At 45.6% G+C, this 17,336-nt stretch overlaps 1 protein-coding gene across 1 annotated transcript in view; it reads right to left on the reverse strand.

Moving 5' to 3' along the window:
* The window catches only part of BCR (BCR activator of RhoGEF and GTPase), a 97,523-nt gene that overhangs the window by 41,834 nt on the left and 38,353 nt on the right, over window positions 1-17,336 (reverse strand). Inside the window, exon 2 of the mRNA XM_030958566.1 lies at window positions 9,680-9,864. Coding sequence (XP_030814426.1) covers window positions 9,680-9,864 — 185 coding nt within the window. The remainder of the gene's footprint in view (window positions 1-9,679; window positions 9,865-17,336) is intronic.

The following is a 17,336-nucleotide window of genomic DNA, read 5'->3' on the forward strand; positions in this document are numbered from 1 at the left end:
TTTGATTTCACAGTGGGAGGATCAGGAAGCAGAGCAGTACACTCCACTCTAGTGACTGAATATACAGCCCTACAGCTGCCCCCCAAAAAGCTCCACTTAGGGCCCTCTGCAGATGTACAGATGAGGTACCTGGGCTGGAGGTTCAGTTTGAGGAACTATCACATCCTGTGACTTTGAGCCTACGCACAACACAAAGAAAGAAACAGATCCTCACGCTCCCAGATATTTCTGGATTCTGTCTCATCAATAACCATCCTGATTTTCAAACAGTTTCATTAAATTTCACAAGCTATATTCTAGCCTAAAAGACTTGCAGCAACTACTACATAAAAATTTTGCAAGGTGTCAAATGCCACCACCACCTCTTAAATAAAAGTGGCAGACAGAAGCTGTTCTAAGGAAATGAGTAAGATTTACACACACATTAGGTACTACATGGAAAGAAGAACTACTCTTTGCAGCCCACCCTTCAGTGGCATTCAGTAAGAACCACAGTGCCTTTTAAAATCTTGAAAGGGCATCTCAAAGAAGGCAGAAATTTGTAATTCACCAGTCAGTGTTCAGAAGACTTCAGAAGAACACAAGTGACAAACTTCATGGTAAAATGAACACTGGACCAGACTCTGCATCCATGGACACCTGTGTGACTGGCACAGAAATGTTCAACAAGGCTGTGACCATTCCTTATGGACTCTGGGCCAGGAGTGCCTGGATGCCCAGCTCATGGACCATTTTGTAAGGCATGGTACACACACATAATCAAGACAGGCAGCCCCAAGATGGTTAACAAAGATTGCCTTCATCCAAAGAGGAAGGGATGTGGCAGCCCTGGTGCAAGGAAAACACAATTGCTCTTGGTTTCCAAAGATTTCTTACAGCACCTACAAAAGAAAAAGTGCAGCTACACAAAGAAGCATTGAGAAAAACTAACAGTGCTCCAAAGTCTGCAGTGCTGAGGATGAGGTTAACTGGTCAATACTGACACAGCACTATAATTATCTTCACCAGGTTCTCTTGGAGGAGGTGAGGCTTTAAAAACCAGCTGGGTATGTCTGTAACATCTGTAAAGAGCAGCACACAATGACAAGTCATTGAAATGACTTAAACTTCCCCATCACAACACTGGCATGCCAGTTTTCCTTCGAGCACTGAGAACAGTTTTCTCTTCACAAGAAAAAGCTTTAATTTACAGGCCAGCCCTTGCTGGGCACCGTCAGCTGACAGAGAGGCATTTTCTGCCAGAATGTTAATTTCCTCCTTTAAGAGATGCACTTTCAGAGAGACAAACATCTCCCAGGACACACTGCAGGCCTTCCTTCCTGCCCATTACCACAAGGGCACTGTGCAAAGTCCACGGATTTGTCCTAAGCCTTTGTTAACAGGGGCATTTGTCCAAGTGTGATGCTTGCAGAAGTGCAGCCACAGGCAGCCAGGACACGGGGCAGGCACTGGCTGCTTTATGCTCTGCACAGCAATTGCTCAAGAAACCCTCAGGGGAGTTGTTCCAGCAATCACAGGGCACATTACAAGATCTCCAATGCACTACCTCAAATTTACATACAGCTTCCTCCAGAGTGAAAAGATGATCCCCTGCTCCTGCTGTGTCAGGGATCAATGCAGCACCAGGGAGCTGCTCTGTGCATTGTGCTGCTGCTCCTGCTCCCTCCCGGGAGCTGTGTCCTGACAAGAGCTCCTGCTGAGGGAGGCCTTTGCTCACAGTGTCAGCTGGGGCTGATGGAGCACCAGGAACATCTGGAAAACAGCCCCTGTGCTGCTTCAGCCTCAGGGTACTTTTAAGTCACACATGTTATGAAATGTACTCCAAGACTCAGAAATTCACTTGGTGCCAAAATCAGGAGGAAGAAGAGTAAGTTCATTATTTGGTATTACAACATTCCTCACTTGCAGACCTGGGAGCAGGCTCACCTGCTCACCCAGACCAGGACAGCAGTGAGCAGGCACAGACTGTGGGACTGCCCTCCCATTCTGCACACACAGCAGCCAAGCTGTGATGCGCTCTGGGCCAAGGGCATTTCTGCTTTGCCTGTGTCTGGCACAGAAGGGAAACAAAGAGCAGCACTGATTCCAACAGCCTCACTGCCCCTCTGTTCCTGCTCTCCAGCCAGGACAGCTAAGAGGGAACATCCTGGGCATTGCTATCAAGCTCCCCAGTACAGGGAGACCTGCCAAGGCTGAGGACTCCTTTCCCCTTCCCTGGCAAGAAGGGAGCAGTCTGAAATCTTTGAGCTGCTTGTGGCAAGTGGAGGAGCTGGTACTACAGCTACCAGACCACAGAGGATGGGGAAAATACACCTATAACCAAAGTGCAGATGGGATGTTCCCAGCAGGAAGCGGGAGCAGCCAGTATTGGCAAACTCCAACCACTCAGCAGGGAGTGCCAGGTGGTCAGCAGTCCATCCCATGCTTCCTCCCCAGCTTGGTTAGCCTGTTTTCCACTTGTACAAGTCTGACTGGTATTTCATGCTCTGACTGTCCCTGCCTTTTTGACGCCAGCATCCATGTCCAGCCTTTCTCCACCGCCCTCCCATCTTCTGGCTACCTCTACCCACATGTTTCAGAATAAAGCTTCAGGACTGTACCAGGGCAGCAGTCAGAGCATTCCTGTCTCCCTGCTGTGGGAGCTGTGAGGACCAAGCACCCAGCCAGACCTGAACAAACCAGACATCAGTGCTTTGCTTCCACTCCTCATGAACTACATTAAAAAACCAGCAAAACAATAAGGAAGGTGGAAAGCAGGCTACAGGAAATTGCACAGGTATCTCATGCCCATAAGATCCTGCTGTTCTCCTCTCTTCTCAATTGGGTGATGCTTTCTGCTATTCCAAAGCCTTAAAACCCAAAAGATTGAGTCACAGTGCAATCTTGCAACCTGAACCACAGCCAGGGAGAGGGGTTGGAAGCTCTGGAGATATCAGAGAGCACATATCTGATATCTGGAGATATCAGAGAGCACACCCTGGCCCCGAGCCATGGCTGGGCTGGATGTGTTTACAGCCTGTCAGCCTAAGTGCTTTGGTTTACTAACCAGGTTGGCATCCTGTGCTGAGTTCAATTACTGCAAGGCTGACATTCACCAGCTCCAAGGTTTAGACAGATTCAGCTCCTCCTGACTCTGGTTAAAGAGCTCAGGGCTTCCTGGTTCTTGTTTAAATTAACAGCAATAATTGTTTTCTTGCAAATGTTAGAAGAGCACAGATTAAGAATCCAGAAACCACAATACATAAGGTTTTGCAAAGAGGTTGCTGCTGACACAGCTCTTTAAAGAGAATCAGGGATTCAAAGTGGGTGTTTAAAAGGCACTTTAACTCTTCCTTTGGTACAGGCTGTTCATACACCATGCAATGAATGTGTTCAAAGGAAGGTTTCCCATAAGGACAGCTCACAATCTCATACAGAAGCTGCCAGCTTACCAAGGAGAAAAACATTCTGTTCAATTTTTCAAGTGTAACTATGTTTGAAAGCTTCTACTGGAGGTGTCTCATTGTCCTGGTGATATTAAATGGGGCAAAATCTGTAATCAAGCCAATCATGCTCCATGTGGGGAGGGGAAGCAGCAGGGAGAGGAGCCAACATTATTTATAACATCAGTACTGGTGTGCCAGCTCTCCTCAGGAAGGGCTGACATCCAGGCAGAGCCTTAAGGAGCAAAGAATTGGAGAATAAAAAGGAAAATCTTCATCTGTTGGGGGTGGTGAGGGGAAAGTGACAGTAAAACAAAACAAACAAACCAATTCAAATACTGAGAGGAAGAAAGGAGAATGATTAGGACATGTTGGAGGGGGAAGGACAAGCTAGCAAGAGTAGTACCAAGAGGAGCAGTAATCCCATTTACTGGGTAGCTTCAGAGTTCAGCTTCTCTGCATCCCCTTGGGACCAAGCTAGGAGCAAAATCCACAACCTGCTCTGCCACAGGCCTGCTCTTGCTGAGCTGGCAGACAGCAAGAACAAAGGGATCTGATCTGAGGACAGGCAATGGCTGCCAATGCTGCACCAACCATGGACACACAGCAGAAAAGGGAAGAGAAATTCTACCTGAAAGCCTGTAAGTACCAGCCAACTTCTCCTCCAAACAGAACAGACAGTAGGAAGTAGTAGCAGGAGTTTAGCACTCCTGCCTCCCTTGCTTTGATATATGCAAGAATTGGAAAGATCTGTTTTGTCAAAAACTCATCTTCCAAATTCCTGAGAAGGGACTCCCCTCATTTCCTGGGGCAGTGGAATGAGCTTTGATTTTCCACTGCCTGCCCTGGCCCCACCTCCACAGAGCCCCACGAAGATCTCTGAGGCTGCCTCTGCTGGGGAGCATCCTCATGGCCTTTGCCATTTCTGCACTTCCCAGGCTGCAACCTCTCCTCATGAGGAGCACCAGGGTGACAGCGAGTGAGGATTCCCCCTTTCCCAGCCTTCTCTGGCCTCCAGGCTGCCAGCTACCCCTCCAGAGCTCCTGGCAGTGACTCTTCTCCTCTGAAGGGGTCAGCCACTGATTTTCCAGCTGTCCCTACGCCTTCCTGTGGCCCAATACTGCACCAAGCTCTCCCTCTGTCCTCCTCTAACTTAATCCAGGTATTTTCTCTGCTCTTCACCCTCACTGTACGGGAAAGAGACACATTCTCTCTCTTTCTGGGAGTGAATTATCACTATCTTTTACCAACAGTCTGACACCTTCTGAAGCTACCAGCACTGTCTTATTTGGCAAACATTTGGGCTGACATTTTCCAAGAGAAGTTCCCAGAATTTCTGTAAAGTTCAATCATAACAGTTCAGCTGTTACAGAAAGGAAGGTTTGGGAAAATTAAATCTCTTCTCAAGTTAAATAAACAAACATCTTAAGCATTAGTGGAACCTATTTCTCCTTTTTCCATTGTCCCTGTAGGCTTGCTTGAGAGCAAAGTTTGGCAAAAGCACTGGTTTTATGGCAGGACATGCATCAGCAGCCCAGCCTGAGAGTCTAGAAATGGAGCAAGTTGGGTCAGACTCTACAAACATTTGTTAAGGCCTCCTTTCCACACAAATGACAAGTCAAGGGCTGCTGAGATCCACACCACAAACAGCTCTGTTGCCTGTCCCTCTCTTGGTACAGACAAAACCAATGCCAGAGCAGCGTTGGCCTCCTCCTTGGGCAGCAACAGTTTGTGCAGTGGGCAGGGAACAGGGGGAATGGGAATACCCCAGGGAACAGGGGGAGTGGGGATACCCCAGCTGTGGCTGGAGTGGCACAGTTTGGAGGCAGAGCAGGCAGCATCTCCTCACCTGCTCAGGAGATACAGGTGGGAGGAGGGAGTAGAAAACGCTGCCCAGGTGCAAAGTGTAAACACCACAAAGCTCTGGAAGTCAGCTGCAACCCTCAGCTCCTGGAACAGAATGTGCTGGGAGTGTGCTGCCCTACACACTGAGGGAACAGCAGGGAGCTCCCTCACAAGCAGTCCAGGAGGTTTCCCTTCATTCTCCTCCAGCAAGAGACTCTGCTGCTCGCACCCTGCACTTTCTCCATGGGGGCTGGACAGAGCACGTGAGCACTGATGTGCTACCCAAGCGTGGGCCAAGCTGCTCTAGGGAGGTGGAAGAACTCAGACAAACACCTGGCAGAAAAGGACAAAGCCCAGAGCAAGCCCATAAAATAACTCAAAGTAAAATGCCCTCAATGTTCAGATAGCAAAAATGCAGTTCCCAAGAGGCCTCATGGATGAGGCAGATAAATATCACAGCAGAATGCTGCAATGCCTGTGTGATAAGTGAATTACTTAGATTTATATTTATGAAAAAAAATTTTAAATATTATTGTTTGCTACATTTTCCATTTTCTGGGTGTCTGACTGAAGTGCAGTTAACTCTTGGTTGCAAAGTGAAATGAAAGGAATTTTACTTTAATGAGAAGAAAGCTGTGTTAAAAGTCAGAACCCGGTTCTGCAGAACATTACACATCTCACATTAAGCACCCAAAATTAGCAGATGCTTCTCCCATAACCTGTCTGCCCTGATTACCTGTGGTTAGTGAACATACCATCCTCTTATCTCACAGGAGCTCTGCAGGACAATTAAGACCTGTGTGGCATTCCAGCTGTATCTGGACTTAATGGAAATGAACACTGTTGTACCCAGTTCCAGTAAATAAGGTGCAGCTCTGGAGATGAAAAATTGAATCCAGTGAGTACCATTCACTGCATCCACTGCACAGGAGCCCACAGGAAAGATGGGACAATTGAGTAATTCAAACTTATCATAACGATTCAAGAGTTCTTAACTTTACAACCTTGATGTTTTGCCATGGTGTATGTAGTGCATGCACTGTGCTGCTGCACACAGTTCACTTCCAGACCCTGGTCACAAAAACAATCTGAAATTTTCACAAGTAACTGCAGGCACCTCAGTTAAAAGTAAAAAGGCAAGAAGACAACTCTAAAAGTAAACACATCTAAACAAAACATGTTTTCTGCTAATCAAGTTTAGTACAAAAGAAAACGGAAGAGACATGTCCTGGTATTTCTGGTCCAACACATGTTATGTGTTTGGCTCAGCAGCGTGTTTGACACTTAACTTTGTTCCTGATGTCTTTTCCACTATAGCTGAAAACACTGCTCAGCAAAAGCCATCTCACAGCTCATGATGACTGAAAGCTCAACTTGCTTGGGAAATACCTGGATAGAAATTAGTCTCTTTCTGCTTGTCATGGACTGCCCAGGGACTGTCATCTGTGGACTGATCACAGACAGGATCAAGTGAAGCAGCTGAGGTTCATGATAAGAAGTCCAATCTGTATCAGGACACCTCTTTCTTTTGGAAGCCATAAAACATCTTTTTATAGTCCAAGAAAATAAAGGAGCAATTTATGTTAAAAATTATTTTTGGAGAAGCAGCCTTCAAGCATTACTAAAGCAATTTTTAAATTAACTACTGTTAAATGCTTATGAGGCAATATTCAAACAAATAAAGAAAAAGATTAACTATTAGGCAGTGTTTCCTCCAGGCCTCCAGTCACAGGCACTGTCATAACTGGTTCTTTGAAGATAACTCTCAGCCATGTGTAGTCACACAGTGTTTTTTCCTTCATCATGAAAAACATAACCTGAAAATCTCAAGCCAATATTAAAATGGTTTTGGAGCTCTTTGAATTTACTAATGATAATTTCTTCACTCAAAAGCCTCTTACATATCACAAGAATTCTCATCTTGAGAGATAAGAAAGCATCTCAAAATGAATACACTAAAGCATAAGCAGCTAACTAGAGTCTACATTTTACAGTCAAATAGAATTAAGCAAACACCAACAATATATCAACTTGATAATGCTTTAAGAGATCTTGACAATGAATTTTATAAATGAGAAAGAACAAGGACACTGCATCAGGAAGGATTCTTAGCCCAGAATTCATGCTGCAAGAAGCACAGTTGTGACAGTAACCAACAGAGAGCAGGAGGATGTGTATAACGATGGTTGGTGGCACTTCTCAGACTCTCCTTTTGATACAAGATAAATAAAACTGCCTGATGATGGTGATAGTGTTGATTTACACGTACACTGATATCTCTAAAATATCCATAATATTGGATTAAGATTGTTTGGCACATTTTCTTTGAAGTACTGTAGGAAGGAAGTGACAGTTGTCTTTGTGCTATTGAACATCTTTATGAATAATCTGGGGAACCCAAAAGTTTGAAAATGACAAAAATATTCAGGAAAAAAGTTACTTGGGACTCAAGTGTTCCGCAATCTATTGCAAAAGGATAAAAAGAAACAAAAGGTTGAAAGTCAAAGAGACAAATCCAAACAGAAACTAAGACATTTTGGACTGTGAAGACAGCAGAGCCAAGAGTTCTTTACCAAGGCATGCAGATGTCCCACTCCCAATAATATTGTAAAACCAAAACCAGAAATTTTCCTGAAGTTCCAAGGTACAGCCATGCTACTGAACATGAAACAAAACCAAAGCAAGGCAGACTGAAGGGCCATGTTAAGCCACAGGTCAGGCAAGGCAGCCCCTTCTGTATTTTTAATCTATGATAATTGATGATATAGACAGCTATTTAGTGAATAGTCAAACCCATTACAAGCAGTGGCCACCTCCCAACCAAAGTCACCATTTCAGAGCTGGCACTTTGAATTCTTTTAATCCCATTTTTACAGGGTGAAGGAAATAGATCTTCCACATGCTTGATCAAAACCTTTAACCTACCTGAAAATAACTTTTATTTTCCTTGTGAAAGGCAATGACAACTCACATGCAGAGACATATGAATGTGCTTCGTTCCACAGTCTCCTTTCCAAAATATCTGCTATTTAGAGACCTCTCAACTGCAATTAGTCACCAATTCTCTCCACTAAAATGCATGAAGGGCTCAAAAATCATATCCACAACTATCGTATTTGCAGGGAAGCCCCAATGAAGGCAGGGATGATGCATGTGACTCCATGTTCTCAGAAGGCTAATTTATTACTTTATTACACTATATTATATTAAAGAATACTAAACTACACTAAAGAATACAGAAAGGGTACTTACTGAATGCTAAAAAGATAATAATGAAAACTGACTCTTTCCAGAGTCCCAACACAGCTTGGCCCCAATTGGCCAATGAGACAAAACAACTCACAGCAGAGTCCAACGAAACAATCACCTGTGGGTGAACAATCTCTAAACACATTCCACACCAGCACAACATAGGAGAAGCAAATGAGATAAAAATTGTTTTCCTTTTCTCTGAGGCCTCTCAGCTTCCCAGGAGAAAAATCCTGGGCAAAGGAATTTTTTCAGAGAATGTGACACAAAACATTGAGCCCTGAAGTTAGGCCTAGCATCAGCTAAAATGTGCAATGTACAACACCAGGCAGAGCTGTGTCATGTAGGGTGATGTCCTGTGCTGTTTGTGAGGGTCCCGAGGATGAGGTGAGAGACGAGAATCTGACTCCAAGTTCTCAGAAGGCTGATATGTTATGATATTATACTATACTATACTATGCTATACTAAAACTATACTAAAGAAAGAGAAAGGATACATCAGAAGGCTTAACAAGAATGAATAATAAAAACCCATGACTGACTCAGGGAGTCCAACACAGGTGGCTGTGATTGGCCATTAAGAAAGAACAATTTACATGGAACCAATCAAACATTCACCTGTTGGTAAACAATGTCCAAGCAACATTCCAAAGCAGCAAACACAGGAGCAGCAATCACATAATTATTGTTTTCATTCCTCTCTGAGGCTTCTCAGCTTGCCAGGAGAAAATCCTGGGCAAGGAGGATTTTTCAGAAAATATCATGGTGACTGTAGGGGGATAGAATATAAGAAAATAAAGATAGTGTAGAAAGTAATCTCGCCCCTAAGGAGTTGCAGCTGGGCCAATTATCAAAGATTAGGAACAGGCCTGACTTGTACAGGCCACAGCTGTAACCAGTGAGAAGAAGAGTGCTAGAACAGAGTGGGGTGGCTGCGTGAGGAGGGAACTGGAGTCAGTTGGCTGCTTTGTGAAGAGGAAAGAGTCAGTGCTCTGAGGAGATGCCCATGAGAAACACCAAGAAGGTTTGGAACTTTTGTGATAGGAGACAACAGGTGACAATGCCCCACAGCACTAGCAGTCCCTGTCTGTCCCCACTAAGCCCAACCACCCCTGGCAATGGTGCAGGGCTTTGCTGGAGCAGGGAGGCAGGGAAGGACTCACAGACTTGGTGGATTCCAGGGAGCCCGAGGACAGCGTGTCGCGGCTGCCGCGGCTCTTGGAGCTGAGGTGGGGCGAGGAGGAGGGCGAGTCGTCGATGAAGGGCATCATGTCATGGTGCCGCCGCTGCTCCTCCGCGCGCTCCGCATCAAAGGCGTAGCCCGGCGGGGTCCCCCCGAACGGGGCATCTGCAAAACACAAACACAACAGGGCTCTGCTCAGCCTGCACGGCCAGGGCACGGCCCCACAGCTCCTGGGGCCGCTCATCAGGAAACCAAACACACAACAAGGAGAGGAGTAAATATCATTGAATTCATGTTATCACCAAAAGTTCATCTCACTTATTCATAGTCCTAAAAGGCAAAGTCCTTTCTTGCACTAGTTGTCATTTAATTACAGCTCTTTCCTTCACATCTTCCTTCAAAAGCATTAACATCAAAATAAATGCTTTTGCTGGCTCCATAAAAGTTTAGGGTCTGGGTTTAGGAACCTACTGGGTAACAGACTCTGGGTTTTCTGCCAATCAAGAGCAGATGACGCCCCTGCCAGTTTAGGTAAGATAGGTAATACCTAGCTCAGTTCTCCCCTAACTCAGGGGAGAACTGGAAATCTCTCCATAGCTCTCAGCAACAAGAAGAGTAGGAAAGGTCCTACCTGTCAAGGGAACCAACCTACTGACAAAAATAAAATCCTAAAAGGTCCTCTTCTCTTGGCTGCCCCTCCTCCTATTTTGAGCTAAACCCCTTCAACAAATAAACAAACCACCACACTGTTCCCTTCTATACATCCCATCTCCTCTCCCCCAAAAAGCCCTAAAATAACCCATCCAAAACACAAGCAGAAAAGGATGGTGGTATGAGGAGTCGAGCTAACCATTAATGCATGAGCCAGCAGGGAACTTCTGCAGGAAAAATGAATAGCAAAACTGCTTATGGCATCTTTAGTTGTTGTGTACAGAGACTGCTCCTGCAAAAATCTGTAACAAGGACACACACTGAGCAGCTCCTTCTGCCGTAAGTTAAAAAGCTTTTCATCTCTCTGCACAAAGGAATATACACAGAGGAGCCAAATTTGGTGTCCACACAGTGACACCACACCATGACCTCCATGGGCCTGTGAAGCACTTTCACCTGTCAGTGCCCAGCAGTGTCCTGTGTGTGACAGAGACAGCCATGCACAGGCCACTGCCCACAAAATGGCAGAGCTGTTCCTCCTCTTCTTCACAGAATGACACCCTTCTCCCCAAACTGAAAAACAACCCCAAGGAGACAAGCTAGATCTGCCTTTGCAGAAGCCAGTGAGCCTTGTGGAAGACAAAGCCATCAAAAAAGGAAAAACTGTTACACTTGAACGCAAGCAGAAGCGATTTCTTGTTTTCACAAATATCCAGGTTCTGCTAAAATAATAAGCAGCTGCTGCCAAGCATACTAATAATCCTGTTATACATCACTAAGGCAGGGTGGAGGAGTAACATTTTAAAGCCCACTTTCCTCCCTCACAGTAAACTCAGTTAAAGCATGACTCATTTCAGTAAAAGATGTGAACTTTATGTGGAACAGAATAAAACTTGATCTATGTGGCTTTTTCAGGAGGGAGAGCTGGTCTGGGAATTTACACAAACAATATACTGAATACCCAACAATAAACTCACTGTAGATGTGAGCCTCTGTCTCAGCTTGTACCAAATGCCACCCAGCTAAGTAACAGCCTGTTACAAGGCCTTGAGGCTGCTGAAGGACTGTGGCAATATTATTTTAACAAACTCAGTGAGTTTTATGTCACCCACCTGCTCGAATTATTACCTTGTGCTCAAGCTCTCAGAGTTCTTCAAAAGACTTGTTAGACTGTGCACAATCACAGCAAAGAGAGGGAAGATGGTATCTGTTCTCTGGAAGGAACTTTGGTCTAGATGGTAGAGGTTTGCAGAGCCCACAACCATTCAGAAAACACCACACAAGTTGATTTGCTAAACAGCAGCTTGAAGGGTAGTTGCTGAAAACAGGAATTTCTAACCCAAGAAACCTGTGATACACCACTGACAATTGGGTATTATCCAAGGAGGAACACCAGTACTGGGCATTTCTGCTGGCCTCAAGCTCACTCAAGGCAGAGGTTCCTTTTTCCTGCAGAAGTTTCTTCAAACTCTCTTATCCAAACCCATTTCTCCACACTCCTGCAGTAACAATTCCAAGTCACTGTGTGGAAATTAAGGCAGGAATATTTTTTTTCACTCCCAGTGCTCACTCTCAAAATGAATACTTTGCTCCACTTTTGTTAGTGGGGGAGTAAATGCAGACTAAAATACATTAGCAGAAAGGCTTGCAGTGAATAACAGTATTTCCACTTTCCTCACTTTCTCCAGCTAAAAACCAGCTTCACACTTCTACCTCCCATAATGTGTTCTGTCTCCTGCTGCACAGGAAAACCTTTACCTGAAACTGGAGGAAATGCCAGGTGGAGGATCAGCTCAGAGGGATATTTATTCCTAGTTTTACAACAAGATTCAGTCTACTTTGAATCACTTTGTCTCCCTAGCCATAAAAAAGAAAACAAGTCATCTCATAAATCTATCAGTGTCACAGACTGCGATGAGATCTGTTCATAAAGCCCCACACAGAATTTAAAACTTTATTTCTGTATCCTCCAGGGATTCTTCACACATTAAAAAGCTTAGAAGTAGTTATAATCCTTCTTTCTATTATTGCTGAATGTAGCACTGAAATCTACCTATAGAGATTTTAATTATCTCAAAGGCAGAAAGACCTTCTTGCCTTTATTTTCCATTTTTCCCCAGAAAAGCCAAGTACTGCCATAGCCAGATACACTACACAAGCCTGAGCACCAGGAACAGAGGTAGCCTTGTGTCTCTGTGATGAAAGAGCCGCTGTTGCCAGGGAAACTGGGTTATTCACATCTCCTCAGCCCAGCACAATCTCTCTGCCTGCTCAGCCTCCACCTGGGAGCAAAGGACCAGAGCAAGGGGATCAGAGCCAGAAGCTCACCTGCTCTGACACTTCAGCTGCTCTGGGGCCAAGTGCAGACAGCACATGGGCTCAAGCAAGAGCACTTGGTTTCTTAGCCAGTGTCTCTGTCAAGGTGAGCATTAAGAGGGTTCCTGTTCTCATTTTAGCACCAGCCAGGCCCTGAGTTACTATCAACAACTTTGCCATCAAGGCCAGAGGAAGATGAACCACAGCAACAACAGGTAACTGCTGACACGAAAAAGGGCAGGCAAACAAGGTTGATGGGCTCCAACAGGGTGTGCTGAGAGAGCACCTGAGAGACACTGAGGACACAGCTCCACGTGTGCTCTGCTTCTCACCTCACCACCAGGCACAGCCCTTCTCCTCCTCTTTGGCTAACCTGAAAGAGATCTCATCCCACAGAGAAGAGCAGCAGCTGTGACTTAGAGCAATGAGCCCTCTCAGCACACAACAGGAGCTGTTTGTACCCCTGACACTCTCTCACAGCACCAGCACAACGGGCTGTGAAGCACCTGGGGCTACAGAGGCTCATCATTAATTCACCCATTCTGCAAAAACCCACTCAAGCATTTACTTCCACCTTTGCTTCCGACAGCAACAGCCTGGCCTTGTTCAGCTTATATGAGTCTGCTCTAGCGTTTCCCTCCTCAGTTACTGCTTCCATCCTCTCACCTTGTTTTTCATCTCTGTCCCATTTTCAATTTCTTTTGTTTTACTCAAATATAATATTCCTTTCCTCTGTGACCTTGTCACCCTCCCCTCTTCTAAACTGCTTCCCTCCCTCACTGCTTCAAATTTCACCTGGCTGGGGGGTAAGGAAGAATCTAACAAATTTACAGTTACAAATCCACTGGCACATTCAGAGAGAGCACAGCAACACTGCTCCCTTGCCCTGTTGCCCACACCCTTCCTGCTGGGTGCCACATTCATTCTTTGGAAATATGAAATCATAGACCTAATGTGAAAGCAGGAAGGGTAAAAGAAATTAACTTCTAAGTAAAAGGAAAGATTATCTGCATCTAATCCACAGGCACACAATGGCTGAAATGCACGTGTCATACTTTCACAGCAGCACAACATCCATAGCTGCTTGAGAGGCTTAACAGCAGCATGCAGAGAAGATTCCAAGCGAGCTGTGCTCCAGCTAATCCTGCTAAAAGAGCAGTGAAGCCACAGCAGCTCAGACCTGCCTGCCTAAGTAAATACCTAGAATCCTGGAGGGGGAAGGGAGCTGCACATCCTGCCAAAGCCCCACATCACTGTGGCTTCTTTGTGAATGGTACCACGGCTAGCACAAGTTTGTAATGTCTACACTCACTCCAAAAACATCCCCACAGCTGCAGAGCAGAACAGAGCTAAGGCAGTTTGCACCCTTGTGTTTCTGTGCCAGGGAATGTGTGAGGCCATAGCCTGACAATGCATTGTCTTGGCAGCAATGGGGTTTTAGGTTTCCCCCACCAAGCCATAAACCACTCCACTGCCCTTTCCCCTCTTATCCCCCTAGTTCTGCAACCCCACAGATGCCTGTGGTCCAGATAAAGAACTCAGCCAGCTCAAAGAAAAATATCTTTGACGCTTCCCTTCTAAGCTGGATCAGCTCTGTGATCTAGTTCACGGCTCAGAAATCCAAACTGGAAGGATACACGCACAGCAGATATGGGGTGGGTACACTTAAAAGCTTCTACTGCAACTGAAGAATGTATTAGCAAAACACTGCTTCATTTTCCTTCAGGCTGCAGCTCAGTCAGTTCCTGGGATTTACACGTGGCTGCTTTAGGGATAAGTTACGGGAATGCAACACCCCTTCTATTTTTATTTTTCCTTTGTAACCTTTAAGTCACTAATGTGCCTTTCCAACCTCAGCTCCAGCTTTTGCATATCACTGTTTACTTGGTGATAAACAATACAGAAACATGTCACTTTATTTCTTAGTGCTGGCCAGGCTGCTTGGAGCAGGATCAGGGACTGAGGCCCAGAGCTGAGCCTGTCGAAGCACATCAGTGTGGATGGCTGTGAATGCAGTTGCCTGGGGAATACAGCACCATTCTCTAAAAGATATAATAACCAAGCTATGGAAAGCTAAACATCTTGCTTATTTCTTTGACATATCCTAAATCATCATCTCCAAACCTAGGAAACAGCACACTCAACATGTACAATTTCACACAAAACTGAGATCTACAAATTATAATTATGGTGTTTACCTATACCAGGAGCCTGTCCCCCAGGACACAAAGATCAAACTCAAAAGAAAAAGAATAGATATGTTTGCCATGTCAAATCCCTACAACTTTATTTTTCTTGTATGGATGAAGAAAAGGCTCTGCTAGGATGCTAAACAGACTCAAAACAAATTATTTTCTTCATCCTTTCCATCTCTTCTCTACATAAAGACAGTACACCTACATGTAAGGATGTTCAGTGAGCCCTGGACCCCCCCATGTACAAAACCAATTCATTTAGCAACAAAAGTCCCATTAATTTGTAAACTCATTCTTCAGTCCAAGGTAAAATCCAAGACAAAAGCCAAGTTAGCTCCAAGCCTGTCTATGGCCTCAGACCATGTTTCTCCTTTGGGCACATGAAGTGAAGCCAGGTATCAGTGCTGACAGACTCCTACCAGGCACCCCATCACTGCAAACGCCCAGGGGATGACCCCTCACACTGCTGAACAAGCTGACTGGAGCATGGGCTGCAGTGAAACACAACACAGCTCGCCCAGGAAACAGGCAGCAGCTCAAAGCCAGAGCTGAACGAGCAGCTTCACACAGGCTGCACTGTCCCTTCTGCAGGAGACATGAAAGCCTCTGCAGGGAACAGGACAAAAGGGAAACAGCACCCCAGGAAGGGAGGTTTCTAAATGCATTGCTGGACACTAGAATGACAACTGCAGCCTATGCAGCATGCACAAAAGGAGTTTGTGAATCCAGAATTTCAGCAGATTTTCCCACAATCACCAACATTCATTTCAAGTTTGCATCCTCTGCTCTCTCATTCCAGTAAGTCATCTCTCAACCATGTGGAGAGGATGCAGGAACAAGACCTGTCACCTGTGAATTTTACACAATGCTTCAATGTCTGCTAAGGAAGGGCGAGACTCACATGTGAGTCAAGTGTGTATGTGCATGTACAGACTGAGAACTGCATCTTATTTTTGAGCTGGAAGGAGGAGAAAGCAATGTACCTTGCATATGGAAGCAGCAGGACAGCTGGTGGTTCTCTCCATCCTCCCTCCCTCCCTCCCCCGGGGGGATCCCAGGCCATGGATGTTAACCAGCCTCCAAGAAACTTCTGTCTGTACCACAGATGAGCTTTATCCCCATAGCAGACAGCGCCTTTAAGTCTTTAGGAGATGAATTAACTGCAGTCCACTTTTAATCTTTTAGGTGTGTCAAACCCAGATCATTAAACATCTAAAAAAGAAGATCAGAGGTCTTTAATCTGCCCATATATTCCATGAAGAGTTCATGCGGAGACAAGAGGACAGGTCTGATCTGTTTGCAGCAGTCTGTTACTAAAACATGTTGCATTTGCTCTCATTGGTGTATTTGTGGGGACAGATTAAACATCCATGCAGATCTAATGCCCATGCAGAGAGGTTCCATGATCCACCCATTATGTGAAAGCTGGGACTACCGAGGCCATTCTCCACCTCAGGGAAACCCAAGGCATCCTCCTCCCACAGGACAGAAGCAGCTGCTCACTACAGCTACTGAGAGTCATTAGAAAAATCCAGGAAGCTAACCTGATTATCCAGCAGAGTCCAGACACGACTGCTCTGTAGCATGCAAATTCCAAGGATCTCCCTTCTGCCAGCACAACTTCCCTGCTGCTCATCTTCACTCCTGACAACTGCAGTCAGCAGCCCTGGAGTGCTGCAGGCTGAGGAATCACCCACAGCTCACACCCAGCCAGGCCTGCACAAAGGGCACAGCAGGCCAGCAGCAGCAGAGCTGTGAATTCCCATCTCTCCAAGACATCTGACACTTCGAGCAGTTCCAATCCAGCTGAAATACTGCGAGGGAAGCACAAGCAGTGCACACCACAAACCAGCCAGGGGAGTCCCACTGATAACCACAGCTGTGATTAGGAGGAGAACAGGTTACACGTTCAGATGTGGCCTTTCAAATACAGGGTGTCTCCACAGCCATTTGTAAATTCTAGGATACACTACAAGCAGTGGGGTGTGACTAACATCAGGAGACAAAGTTACACCCACTGCCACTGCAGAAGGCAAGATTCGAGCCTGTCTCTGCCAGCTGGCAGTGCCTGTCTGTCCCATGTATGTCCCAGTGGCTGCTGCCCATCCTTCGAGGCACTTAAAAGGTTTAATGTCCCCACTTAGAGCCCTAAACAGAAACACACACATACATGAACAAGGGATGCTCCCAGCATGACTGGCTGCAAAGATCTTGCCAACAGGTAAAGACAGAGAGATTTGGTCAAGGCTGAATTACACAGGTACCACCCACCCAAGGAAGAGAGCCTGAACACCACAGGGCCCAAAGCAGTGAAACTCTTGCTACCTTTTTTCTTTTTTCACTGTTCCTCCTGTTTACCAGTGAGTGAAAATGGCACAACATCACACCCCATAACATGGATGAAACCTCAGGTTTCTGCCTTAGAGCAGAAAATGAATCTCTTTCCTTACAGCATCTATGCCTTTAGACTCCTCT

Source organism: Camarhynchus parvulus, chromosome 15 (genome assembly GCF_901933205.1).
Source record: "Camarhynchus parvulus chromosome 15, STF_HiC, whole genome shotgun sequence".
Taxonomy (NCBI): Eukaryota; Metazoa; Chordata; class Aves; order Passeriformes; family Thraupidae; genus Camarhynchus; species Camarhynchus parvulus.